Source organism: Tinamus guttatus, unplaced genomic scaffold (assembly GCF_059628265.1).
Source record: "Tinamus guttatus ecotype Peru unplaced genomic scaffold, ASM5962826v1 Tinamus_guttatus_pri_ptg000035l, whole genome shotgun sequence".
NCBI lineage: Eukaryota > Metazoa > Chordata > Aves > Tinamiformes > Tinamidae > Tinamus > Tinamus guttatus.
Window position 1 is genome coordinate 4924534 of NW_028288569.1, and position 13993 is coordinate 4938526.

General features: G+C 41.1%; 1 protein-coding gene across 1 annotated transcript in view; it reads left to right on the forward strand.

The window, feature by feature from the left end:
- Positions 1-13993, forward strand: part of MYH15 (myosin heavy chain 15) — a 44028-nt gene that overhangs the window by 23182 nt on the left and 6853 nt on the right. The window contains exons 25-36 of the mRNA XM_088533643.1: positions 271-447; positions 921-1066; positions 1628-1718; positions 2703-3092; positions 4218-4344; positions 5401-5519; positions 5992-6188; positions 7242-7591; positions 8727-8851; positions 11154-11269; positions 12792-12984; positions 13450-13653. Of these exons, the coding sequence (XP_088389769.1) occupies positions 271-447; positions 921-1066; positions 1628-1718; positions 2703-3092; positions 4218-4344; positions 5401-5519; positions 5992-6188; positions 7242-7591; positions 8727-8851; positions 11154-11269; positions 12792-12984; positions 13450-13653 (2235 nt within the window). The remainder of the gene's footprint in view (positions 1-270; positions 448-920; positions 1067-1627; positions 1719-2702; positions 3093-4217; positions 4345-5400; positions 5520-5991; positions 6189-7241; positions 7592-8726; positions 8852-11153; positions 11270-12791; positions 12985-13449; positions 13654-13993) is intronic.

Consider the following 13993-nt stretch of genomic DNA (forward strand, 5'->3'; position numbering starts at 1 on the left):
ATTGGAGGCTCAAGTCCACCACAGTTAAAGTGACATTGAAAAGTGTTTAATGCACTGGAAAGAAAAACACCCCCAAAAAGAATTGGCACTTGTTGGCTCTACCGATGGTAGTTTCACTCAAAATGTCAGAAGTGGGAGAATTTAAAAAATCCTCTTTCTTTCAAACTTTTTCATGCATACATATTCAAGTTAGAGAGTCCTTTAGGGTTTATGATAACTTGTCACTCCAAAGTCTTATGAATACGATCATCACTGCTTCCTCTCACACAGGTCAAAAATTTGACAGAAGAAATGGCAACTCTTGATGAGAACATTAGCAAACTTACTAAGGAGAAAAAGTCCTTGCAAGAAGCTCACCAGCAAGTTCTGGATGACCTACAAGCAGAGGAGGACAAAGTCAACACACTGAGCAAAGCTAAAGTGAAGCTGGAACAACAAGTGGATGATGTAAGCTGACTGTGCTTTAGTATTTATCCAGACTTGTTTGCACACACATAGTTATCATGAGTCTGAAATATTACAAAGGTTTGAAATGTATTACTGTCCTTTTGTAAATGGTGAAGGATGTATAAATGCAGTCCATTTAGTACTGCTTGGAGGGGGGAAAAAAAGGTGCAAGTCAGTTGCATGATCACAGTAATTGGCATGTAGTCAAACAGAGCTCTGCTACCAAGAGAACTGTAATACTTGCACAGTCATAAAGCATGGAGTAGCCCTTACGTTATATTGCTCTAGCCCATATGTTCTTTTTATAGGACATTGATTACAAGAAAACAAAATATGTAAAATCAGGCTCTTGTGCTTGCATGCTTCTGCTACAGCACTTGCAAGAGCTCAGCACAAAGCTGGACCTAGTGTGCTTCTGGCTGTTATAAAACATCTGCCCTTAATATGTTTAGTAAATGTCTTCTTTCCTAAAGCTTGAGGGTTCACTTGAACAAGAGAAGAAAGTGAGAATGGACCTAGAAAGGGCAAAACGCAAACTGGAAGGGGATTTGAAGCTAACCCAGGAGAGTGTCATGGACTTGGAGAATGATAAGCTGCAGATGGAAGAAAAGCTAAAGAAGTAAGAGATTCTGTTGTACAAAATAAAGCAGTATATCACTGTCATTTCAGGGGACATTATTCTATTCTGATGTGGCTAAAAGGAAATTCTATCTCAAATGAGAGAGTTTATAGTCAAGGAGGGAGGGAAAGTTACTTTGTCACTAGTGAATATTATGCCTGAAACATTAGAACTGATTATACTTAACATGAAAAATTGCATTTATGTTTTTCATTGCTTAGAGGCGAAAGCTGAAGGAAGCCTCTAAAACCAACAAGCTATGACTGTGCTGTCGAAAGACTTTACTCTTTCAAAAGTATTTTTAAAGTATTTTCCCACTGATTTTGAAAGTAACATTACTTGTGCAAGACACAAAGAACCACTGAATGTAATCACACAAATGCATCTGGGGTCTTAGCATTGTTCAGAGGAAGATGTGTACAAGCAGCAGTACATTAATTTTGCTCTTACAATTTCAGCTTAGATATAGTAAGAGTTTTATTGAACAACACTTTTAAATTGCATTAGCCTAACTTTGTTTGAGCTGCAGGGCAAATTGTGGGTTTCTCCTTGCCTTGACAGGAAAGAATTTGAAATGAGCCAACTAAATTCCAAGATAGAAGATGAACAAGCTATAGTGATGCAGCTCCAAAAGAAGATCAAGGAGCTTCAGGTCAGCTTTCCTCTCCTTATTTATTTATTTATTTATTTATTTTACATCTAAGAGGTAGTCTGCCATCCTGCTTCATTGAAGTACTTTCACTTAGCTTCAGGACCCAAAGTTATGTAGCTCTATAGTTTCCCAGACTGATTCCTGTTTTCCACAGGATGCTCTGGACTGGTTCCTTCCCATTTTTGACTTCAGGATGCTAGTGGTTTCAAGTGAGGCAGAAAGGCTATGATATCGTATTTTTAGGCAAATAACATTGTTCCAACCCACACTGCTGGGAGCAAGGGCAGTGTGGGGGAGGAATATAGCAGTGATAGGTATGAATTTGAAATTGTGGCTCAGACATTTTCAACAGAAATGAAAAAGCCAAAGACTGTCAGAACAGTCCAAGCAAGATGTTTAACACAAAACATGAGCTCTTTTTTAATATAGTTTCTACGATTAAAAATGACCTATCATTAAAGTGGAAATAAAGAACATTCTGCCAATTTGAATATGGAGCATTGGTTGGTCAAAATGACTTTCCCCAAAAGACTCCCCCACCAGTGCAATATATCCATTATTCAAGCAAATCTACATAATACTATATTTGAAATTCTCACCTTAAAACTCCTAGAGCAAAATTACTTCTGTCACACAGTTATTAAAATGGGAGCAAGGAGAACTCATACAGTCCCCATCAATGACAGTTAATTGCTACTCCTCCCTCTACAAGTAAATTCTTTGATGGTTTTGACCTAAATATCTTGAACTACCGCTTGTAGAGAAAATGTCTACTGAGAAAGATGTGAGTTATCAGACTTGTTCCAACTCAAAATCTGATTTATTGGCATAATTAAGAAAATCTTTTAACTGCTGTGCCTCTGTTTCTGTTCATTAACTGTAAGGTGGGCTGGCAGTGGATTCAATTATTTGTTAGGTGCTTTGAGGTCTTGAGGTAGGAATTGCTATAGGAGTAACACAAAAGTACTTGTGTCTCTTTGGTAGGCTCGTATAGAAGAACTGGAAGAGGAGTTAGAAGCAGAAAGAACTGCTCGAGCCAAGGTGGAAAAGCAGAGATCAGATTTGGCCCGAGAGCTGGAGGAATTGAGCGAGCGACTTGAAGAGGCTGGGGGAGCCACTGCCGCCCAGCTGGAGATGAACAAGAAACGTGAGGCAGAGTTTCTGAAGCTGAGGCGGGACCTGGAGGAGGCCACGCTTCACTATGAAGCCACAGCTGCCACCCTGAGGAAAAAGCATGCGGACAGTGTGGCTGAGATGGGCGAGCAGCTGGACAACCTGCAGCGAGTCAAGCAGAAACTGGAGAAGGAGAAGAGTGAGCTGAAGATGGAAGTAGATGATCTGTCATCCAACATGGAGCAGATGGTCAAGGGAAAAGTAAGGGCCCTGGGGTTTCCTTAACCTATAATTGTCACAAGTAGCCAAGGCTGGTCTGAAGGCTTCCTAGACAGCTGGTAGGGCTAGAGCATTTCAGAAGATAGTGCCTTACAGCCTGGGGGGCAAAAGCTTGCAGGACCATTGCATGTGTTTGCACTTGCTAGGGCTGAATTGTGGGTATTGTTTTATGCACAGATAGTCTTGGTAGCTTTCAGAGCACTCGAAAACGTCCTTCCAGTAAAAGGGAAGAAAAACAGTTTTCAGCATTCTGAGAGTTAGAAAGCTGTCATCAAACTTAATTTATGATAAATGGCAATTATACTAGAATCAGCAACATAATTTTCATTGGAGGCGATTTCTCCATCTAGCAATTAAGAGGGAGGCTTTTGCCTGAATTTCATGCGCCTGTGATTGCTTTTCATGTTCTTGTGGAGTCTTTTCACTCTGATACTTCAGTTCAGAAAACAGTCACAGGAAAGCAAATGGGGCAAGATGGCCAAATGAGGAGACTCCTGCCCTAGGATGCTACACACAGGGATTCTATTCCCTGCTTTACTGCTGTCCTTCCTGGTGTCAACAGGCAGGTTTTCCACTCTGGACTTCAGTCTCCTGTCTTCAAAACAGTGACAAGATCTACTTTATGTAGTGCTTTAAGAGGTACTGACAAAAGAACAAAAGATATTATGACCCCTTCTAGCCTCTACCTTCCGTGAAGTTGATCCTGAAAGACATTTAGTATGTGCATGTGCGTACACACGCATCTGCAGAGGGACAGGGAATTATTTCTTCCCAGTAGTTTTAAAAGATGAACTATATCCAAATCCTTTACTCAAATTCTACTCAGTTTTTTGACAGATCCTTGTCACTCTTGTCTTGCTTCTGCGTCAAGTAAAAGAATAGTATTTATTAGGTAAAATTCTTCCTTAAACCAGGATGTCAACTGAACTTGGTAAAAGTGGTCTTTCTCGAAAGCTTAAGGTCTTATTGTCTGCCTTATTATACCTTATTTGCTGGTGGTACTTGTGTCTTCATTATCTGTCCTTTCCCTGAAAGGCAAACAAAAGATGACTTTTCCTCTGGGCTTTGGAAAGCTACAGCTTGCTATGTGTCTTCTTCTGATTCCAGGCAAATGCAGAGAAACTTTGTCGGACTTATGAAGATCATTTGAACGAGACAAAAACTAAACTGGAGGAAATGACTCGCCTTATGAATGATCTCACTACCCAAAAGACAAAGCTTCAGAGTGAGAATGGTATGTGCATGTTCAACCCAAATAAATTACTAGAAAACAGTGTATCAAGTGTGTCTCAATGTCAGCGCCATGTGCTGGCATCTGCTTTGTAGGTGGCTGGATTAGGACTGTTGAATGGAGCTGTCTTTTTACTTGTCTGTCTGCAATTCTTCAATATTATTATAAATATGGAGGGGGGGCACCTTGTCTTTTGGTGGCTTAAAAAAAAAACACACAAACAAAAAATCAAGCAAAAAATCTACCTCTAACTATGCTTGCCATCATGCTCTACTACCATTTTATGAACTAAAATGGCTGTGCTGATTAAGCACACTGTTTCAGGAGCTATATTATTCCCCATCTATTTAGCAACGCTGGACAGCAGACTAAGGAGCACAGCACTGTTGTCTGTGTGAATTGCTCTCTTCTCAAGTGTCACCTTGGGCGTTGCCCTCTAGAAGGCATTCACATCAGGCCAAAAACAACCCATATGCTCTAAGTGCTTGCTCTAAGGGGAATTATTTGCTTTCTGCATCCTCATCAGATTTCACCATCTGCTAGACCAGCTTCCTGTGTACTTTCAAATACGCGTATTTCTATTTCCTGTCTGCTTTATAATTATTTTTATTTTCTCATGTAAGGACATGATTTCCACCTGGGAGTGATGTCATTCTTGTAAAAAACTTTTCTGTATCCCTCAATTCTGTGCACTGGCAACTGTGAAATGAATGAGATTTGGGTTTGGAGCCCTCTGAAAAGTCACCTGTGGAAAAACAATACAAAATAGGAAGGAAAAGTATGAGCGAAAACAGCTGCAACCACACATGAAAGTAGGCATCAGGCTGAACTAAAATTAATGAGTTGAGGTAATGACAGTACAAATTAAAGTTAGATAAATAAAAACACTAAGGAAAAATATTATTGTGGAATTACAAGTTTGGAGGAAAGCTCACAAGGACATACTTGTGGTTGTTTTGCTCTACAGAATAGGATAAACAGGACTTTGCTTTCTGTTCTGTCGTAGTGTGCCAGTTCCCATTCTTACCTTTCGTGTGTGTGTGTTAAATTTTTTGGCAGGTGAATTTGTAAGACAGCTTGAAGAGAAGGAATCACTCATAAGTCAGCTGTCCCGGGGAAAAACATCGTTCACACAACAGATTGAAGAGCTTAGGAGACAGCTAGAAGAGGAAACTAAGGTAATGCTTTGACTGTGTCCCATTTGTTGAGATGGAATGGGAAAAACTTCTCACGCTCATTTGTAGCCTGGATGAAAGCTAAAATGAGTGAGAATTATGAATTGGTAATTATACTGCTTATAAATTCCTGCCCTGGACAATCTCTGGACTGTGACTGGACTAATCACAAGAGGAGAAAAAATTTGGAGTTTGATCAATGTCCATAGCATGAAGTAAAATTTACTCAGTAGTATGCTCAAAATCTCAGATCTTGCATCTTAAAAGTTTTGATGTTTCTTCAAATGTATTAGAGTCCTGATGGGTTGCTTAGCATGTCATCAGGAGAGGTTTTCTTAGGTTTTCAACCACTTCTCACCCTCACTTGGTCAGGAATGTCATGGCCACAGGCAAAAGGAAACAGACATGGGTCTCCATTTGAAGTTCCTAGGAGATGTTTATTCAGATTTTGTTGTGATTTTTCTACTTCCTGCAGTCCAAGAATGCCCTGGCCCATGCCCTGCAAGCAGCCAGGCACGACTGTGATCTCTTACGGGAACAGTATGAGGAGGAACAAGAAGCCAAGGCAGAGCTGCAGCGGGCCCTCTCCAAGGGAAACGCAGAAGTGGCGCAGTGGAGGACGAAGTACGAGACAGATGCCATTCAGAGAACTGAGGAGCTAGAGGATGCCAAGTAAGTGGGTTACGACAGACTTCATCCTGTCCCTGACCGGAGGGGATTAAACTACTTGTTATGGCAATAAGGATCCATCTGGAAAGGGCCTTCTGTCTCATTCATGTTGTTCTTTTTCTGTTCATGTTGTTAATGAGTGAGTCAGCATTTCTGCTGAGCCTCTGTCCATGCAATAGTGAATCTGGATACTGAGATTTAGTTAAGTACCAGCAAGATTAAGGTTTTACCCTGCTTGATTATCTCACACACTCGCCTGTTTTGCCACTAGTTCAGCAGCACATTCCCTAGGTCTTAAGTTCCCTCCCCAGCAGGGAGATCACTGCTGGACTAGGAAAGTAGGTCAGAAACTCATTTCAGTTCACACTGTGCAGGTGCTCACAGTTGCTGCTCTTGGGTGTTATCAGCCAAGCCCTCTGAACATCCCCCGGCATTTGTGTCTATGCATCTTTCTGATCTGCAGGATCCTTCTGATCCTTCCGCACTTCCAGGATATTTCTTCCAGCTAGCTTCTTTACCGACTTTCTTGGATTCTTCTCTCTTTATTTTATTTTATTTTATTTTATTTTATTTTATTTTATTTTATTTTATTTTATTTTATTTTATTTTATTTTATTTTATTTTATTTTATTTTATTTTATTTTATTTTTATGACATTTTCTGCTTTGCAGAATCCCAATGCTGCAGTCTTCCCAGTCTAAAGAAACTGTGTACAAAAGCACAATGTGTGACCAGCCTCTTAATTAGTGTTTCTAGCTCATGTCTGTTTATTAGCTGCAGAATTTAGGACATGCCACTTCTGTTTAGTCCGGGCATTATCAAAATTTAAACCAGCCCATACTGGTTGCAGCTACAGCAGGTAGCAGATTTCTGCTTGAGAGATGAGAAATTCAATTAGATATTCAACAATAAACACACACACAGTTATCCACAGTTTGTCAGCATTCACAATTTAAGCCAAACTGAATTATTGAGATAATGCTGTGGTGTCAGCCTTGCTGGATAACATGGCAATGGTTGCTATCGGTCACTGTACTGTTTCTTTTCACCTGGTAGGAAAAAGCTTGCGGCTCGCCTACAAGAAGCTGAGGAAGCAATTGAGGCAGCCAATGCCAAGTGCTCTTCTCTGGAAAAGACGAAGCATAGGCTGCAGAATGAGCTGGAAGACATGATGATTGACCTAGAAAAGGCCAACTCAGCAGCTGCCTCCCTGGACAAGAAACAGCGTGGGTTTGACAAGCTCATCAATGACTGGAAGCAGAAGTATGAAGAGTCACAAGCTGAGCTGGAGGCCTCCCAGAAGGAGGCCCGTAGCCTCAGCACTGAGTTGTTCAAATTGAAGAATGCTTACGAGGAGACACTAGACCATTTGGAGACACTGAAAAGAGAAAACAAAAACCTCCAAGGTAGGCTTTGTTCAGGCTTGTTAGTCAGGGTGAGAGCACCATGCTAGTGGACAGCTAGAGATGCAGGTGTCTTGTAACAGCTATAGGAAAAGACGTTCCTCATCCCTGAGACAAGACTTCCGATATGTTTGGAGGCACTGCCTGCTACTGGCAATGAAAATTTTAATCATAGAAAATGGTACAGCCAAAGGACTATAAGCTTCTCTTGGCCCAGCTGTCGATGAAACTGACTGTTGGTTGGTGTAGAGTATCTCTGTGGGAGTAATGTCACTGAGTGCTTTTCAAAATAGCACACCTACCAAGCAAACCTGTTCAAAACCTCGGTGTACCAAGCATGCTGCAGTGTTGCTAACAGTGGCTATACTAATAGATCGCTTAACAAATTGGAAAAGACTGTTTAGTAAAGAGTTTCAGCTCATTCTCTTGTAAGTAATACCGTGTGCTACACAGTCTGCTCTAATTGGCAGACTTTGGACAGTTCTTTGATCTGTGTCAGTTCTTTGGAAGTCATTGCTCTGGCTTTTAGTATTTGATTAGAGTTGTAAACTCTGACAATCATTGCCCAGAGTTATTTTTAAAACAGGAAATCTTATTTCAAGGATATAGGAAGACGTTTTGAGAAAAATCCCTAGCTTTTTGGTGGCAGTGCAACCTCTGTGATGATTTTTGTTTGTTTGTTTTGTTTTTAAACACCAATAAAGAGCAATTCACATCATCAAAAGCAAATTTCTAGTCATAACTAGCACCGTTTTCATTGATCTCATCAATGGGAGGGACATGGAAAGTGATCCCACCATTGCTGCTGGGAGAGGTGCCAGTCTCAGGCGAGGAATGAGGGATGACAACGGTGCAATGAAGAAAGCCCAGATAGCTCCCAAAGCAGGGCAGTGTTGTTCACCTGCAAATCACAGATAAAAGCTAAGCCACTATAACCTCTTTAAAAGGCATTTACAGGAAAGCCTGAACTTTCATATTGGCCAGGTAAGCAAAGCTGCCATAGCTGAAGTAAGATGCTTGTGTTTAAACAAGCCCTCAAGGTAGCAAATTGAGGCATGGGTCCTGTGGTCATGCTGTGTGCATGGTAGTATGTTTTGGATGCTTAGATCGCTAAATCCATTCATCCTTTTTGTTTCAGAGGAGATTTCTGATTTGACCAATCAGATTAGTGAAGGAAACAAGAACCTCCATGAAGTAGAAAAAATCAAGAAACAAGTTGAGCAGGAAAAATCAGAAGTTCAGCTGGCTCTAGAAGAAGCAGAGGTAAGGAAACAAAATTCAAAGGGAAAGAAACGGCTGACTTTGTCATGATTTTCCTTCCTTGCTCATCCTCTGAGCAACAGAGCAAATGCTTTCCCTGTTTGCAAGTGGAACCCCTCTGCACCCTGCTCCTCCAGGCTTACTCACCAAAGTCTTCAGCAGTCACTGGTGACTATTGGAGCCTTCAGTTCTAAGACCGTCAAAAGGAGGTCCTTTCAAAGGGGGTGTCCTAAGGAGCTTTTTTACTTTTGGGAAGCTCAGAAATCCTCGCCAACCTTCTCACTCACTTTAGCTTGGAGTATTGCCAGTCTTTGAGGAAATGGGAATTGCTGAGAGTGGTGGTCTTATTGGATTTTATCAGCCATTGCTACTGTCTAGTTTCCATCAGCAAATTTCCTACTTTTGATCTTTGAGAAAAAGAACCCAAGCCTGATAAATTAAAGTCTCAGATATTATGTTGCATACCAGAACAAAATAAATAAATAAAAAGAGAGTAGTAATCTCTGAAACCAAATGAAAATAGGTCATTTAGAAAAAAATGACTCTTTAAGAGCATTTGGTAAACACACTCAACATGACTGCATTAATTTTTATAGCATCAAATATGCTTATATTCCAGAGGGGGCCCCAGCTTGGTTTCCAGGAAAGAATCAGTTAACACTGGACAGGCAGCAGGCCAACTGGTTATTCATTTAAAGAATTAGGTTAAAGTCTGATGCACTGCAGAGCTAGGAAGTGGTGCTGGTGCTGCTGGCTGAAAGCAAGACAGCATGTGTAGCAAAGGATTTTTAGCCAAGACAACATTTCATTAGAATTACTCTAATGTTTGCTAAAATGAACATCATCCAGTGACTGGGATCCATTAGCACTATAAATACTGTGCAACTTCTTTTGTCTGTTACAGGATGCTTTATACGTTGCAGGGATTTCACGACCAAATAAACAGGTGTCATGATCAGAGCAGAGGAAATAGCATGTCTTTTTTCCATGGCTCTGAGATGTGGAGAGTGATTATATGCTACATCAACCAGTTTCTCTTTTTAGAAAGAATACATCGGTTCTTGAAGGCGCTGACAGGCACACTTTACTTTCATGACTTGTGTGGAATGATTTCCTAAACCTCAGGGAAATTAGAAACTAATGAAAGTAAAGTCATGATGTATCTTACTTTATTTGTGGAAGAAATAGTTTAATGGAGATTTTCTGTTTTTCCCAATTTCCTTGTGAGTCTGGGTTTCTGATAGCCACCATGGGTGGCACCGTACTTGTGTGCTCTCCTTCTTAATACACTGGGGATCCTTCGTGTGAAGTGTCCATGCAAATGATGTGTAGCTGGTGCATGACAGCCAGAGATTAGCAATGTTTCTGTAGAGCTTCATCTTCAGCTACTCCATTCTACTCCAACATCTCTTGAGGGAAGTATAGCTGAGCCTGTGTGATTTTACCCTTTAGAGAGCACATCTAAATTATATGGTGTTCACTTCTGTTTTCCTTCTGTGTTTGATGTGAGCAGTAGTAAGCCATAATTTCACTGAGCTTGGTTAATGTAAGACCTGGAAGTCAGAGGCTCTGTTACTTAACTAAAGACCCTTGGCCCTTTGCTCATTTTTTGACCCCAGTGTATGAGGAAAAAAATATAAGAACCAAGACACTGGAGCAAATCTCCACGGTTTCGTAGAGTTCCTTTCATTTTAATTGGAAAAAGGGGTGAGAATAGCTTTGTATTTTATCATATGCAGTTGATTTCCATCATTACCTTCCTTAAAGCCATGCTGCCTAATGAGATGGTGCACAGAGGTGTTCAGCACCCTGTGGTTTGCAGACAGCTATAGGTGCCGGGGGATGTGTGGACCTCCTCTGCCTCCCAGTAACCTTGTTTTAGCCTAACAAGTAACCTTGTTTTAGCCTTTGTATATCCCCTGGAGCCCAGGGCTTTCCAGAGGGTGCCTGTGCAGCAGGGTGCCAAGGAAGGGGATCTAAGTTGAATGCAAAACCAAGCTGGTGAGGCCTAAGATGTTCTTGTATGAGCTGAGCGCTGTTTGACAACGTGCACTCAGAGGAGCTTGCTGCTCAGTATCCCAGCTGCCAAGTTGCATTAAAAGGCAAATAAATGCATTGTTTTGTTATACGTGACTCGTGTCCTTGCCTAGTCATAGGCAGAGATGAAACAGTGCTGCAGAGAACAGAAGAAAAGGGAAGTAAAGGGATCCTCTTTGGGCAGTAGGTGGTAACTTGGGAAGGAATGAGAAAAAAAAAAAAAAAGAGGCAACTCCTGGTCTGTAAGATTTTGTTCTTTCTATTTTAGGGAGCTCTGGAGCATGAAGAAAGCAAGACTCTTCGTTTTCAACTCGAGCTTTCCCAGCTTAAAGCAGACTTTGAAAGGAAACTGACAGAAAAGGATGAAGAAATGGAAAATATAAGGTGCCATGCAGACAGCAGCATGTTCTGTTAAGGAGAAAGTCTCAAAAGATCAGAAAGTTTCTCAAGGCCCAGGCCAGCCAAATGCACCATAGGTCCTTATGCCAAAAAAAAGGAGATGTTGTCTGCACCAGAAACCAGCTGTGGTTATTTGCCAAAGGGTTTTCTACCACAGTAATGCTTCATAGTCCATTCAGACACTGACAGCCAACCCATAAACCTATCATATGTATCATATAGCAGCAATACTACCCATTTACTCGCACAATCAGGATCACAGAGCAGATCCCAAAGGCATCACATCTGGCCGTAGATACAAATGTTGTCATGTTCATGGTTCCACAAACAAATGATGTTTTGGCCTGCGTTTCACAGAATATCTTCTGATGTCCTGCAGATGTCTATTCCAGAAATCCCAGGGCAAGCCACCCCAATTAGTGCTTTCTGTCTCACTCTCAATATGAGTAGTTTACTGCTTTATTGTCCAGCAATCTCTCTATGTTGCTCTTCAGGGATGTAGGTCATAGTGCAGTGTCCTGTTGAAAGGATAAGCCCCTCGAGATTTTCCTTGTTGATTCAGTAATTTTCCCAGAGCTCCTGCACAATCAGCAGAACCTGGGCAGCAGTGAGATAAATAAGTTTCACTATATGAATATAGTGAAATATATGGGTATATGAATATATACTCTGTCCTTCAAATTGCTTTCTAGTTGGAAGAAGGCAACACTTTCATCATGAGTTTTGGAACTTTAGAATTGCTGGTTCTCAGGAAGCATGAAAAGCATTTTCATTTTCTTGAGAAATTTTTCTCAAAAAAAGCATGAATCTGCCTATATCTGTTTCTCCATCTTTATGTTGACACTAACCTAGCAGTTCAAGGTTAGGCTGTTAATTAGGAAGGGCTTAGTCTTTTCTAATTTTAGAGGTCTGTAATGCACATTTCTATTTCTGAGCTATTCCTCTCCTAATTAAGCATAGGAAATGTGTTTAGATGTCTAATTTAAGGTGAGATAAACGGTACCTTACAAGTGCCATTTACTGTAGAGGGAGCATAGGGTGATTAGTTTGAATGTAGCTATCTACCTTCTGTTTGATTAATCCCCTTCCTTAATGCCCTCATAAAAAGGCTAAAATGTAGAACATGCTGTTAAATGAGTCATAAATATCTTGACAAGTGACTGCTGAGCTTTAAGTGCTTCTTGTTATGTTCAAAACGGCCCTCGCTTAAACTTGTGAGACGTCTGAGATCTGTGGTAATATTGCCAAAGGAAACAGAAGAGAAGGGTGCTATAGATGCTAACAGATCAGGAGTTAACTGAGGATGTGAAATACAGTAGCCAGTTAAATGGCAACAAGGCACTATAAACCAGCACTATACATGCCATTCTATTCTAGAAATACCAGTATTTCTAGAAATAAGGCACTTTCAGAAAGTAAAGTATTCTTTGGTGTAGTTCTATATTCTATAGGGAGGACAATTGCTCCCTTTGCCTTTAATGACCATTCTATATTGTTCCAAAATCAGGAGAAATCAGCAGCGTGCCATAGATTCACTGCAGTCCACCCTCGATTCTGAAGCCAGGAGCAGAAATGAAGCCATCCGGCTGAAGAAGAAGATGGAAGGGGATCTCAATGAGATGGAAATCCAGCTCAGCCATGCTAACAGGCATGCTGCAGAAGCAACCAAGTCTGCACGTGTCCTGCAGACACAAATAAAGGTACTCCTTTAAAGCATAAGGACTTGCGTATAAGGACTTGCAAGTCCTTCAAAAGTGTAGAGGAGTGGCTGGAGTAGAGGAAGCACGTGTACATTCAGCTTTGTCATCTCTTCCAACGCTTATAACAATTTTTAAAAAATGAAGGTTAAAAAAAAGGCAAAGCTAAAATCTTTGCTAAAAGACCTCTTAAATCACCACCTGCCTCATGTCTCTCTCATGTCTATGCAGCTGCTTCTGCCTTGGGCAGAACTGCCAGCACTGACTCATGCTTTCTTTCATTGCACCATATACCAGAAAAGCAACATAGTTCACAGTTCTCCAAGTTTTCCTTCCTAAAGATCTCCTGAGATGAGCCCCATGCAACCTCCATAGGCTGGGGTTTTGTCTTGTAAGCACAGTGGCTGGAAATGGAATTGCATGGTTTTAGTGTTTAAAATAAATAAATAAATGTCTGCTTTGCTCTAGGAGCTTCAGGTGCAGCTGGATGACTCGGGACATGTGAATGAAGATCTGAAGGAGCAGCTGGCAGTCTCTGACAGGAGGAACAATCTTCTCCAGTCAGAGCTGGATGAGCTGAGGGCTTTGCTGGACCAGACTGAACGGGCAAGGAAGCTGGCTGAGCATGAACTGCTGGAGGCCACTGAGCGTGTGAACCTGCTTCACACCCAGGTTAGATTTCTCTGCACTGTCTCCCTCAGCGGGTCTTGCTGAGCCTTAATGATTAAGCACTGATCAGTCCCTGTACAGACAAGCCCTGTTTCCTGTGACCAGACATCCGATACGGGAAAAAATGAGGGAAGAGGAAATATCTCACCCTGCAGACATACCACCTAATTCCCGTGAAGTTAACTTGATGATTCATCCAACAGCTTTAAACAATTCCTGGAAGAAATAATGACATAATGATTTCTTTCCTTCCTTGGTGATGTGAAGCTATAGCTTCTTGCTTTAGCTAAAACATGGCCCAGATGGAGAGCTGTTACTTTGAAGTAGCACATATGTAGTGGGT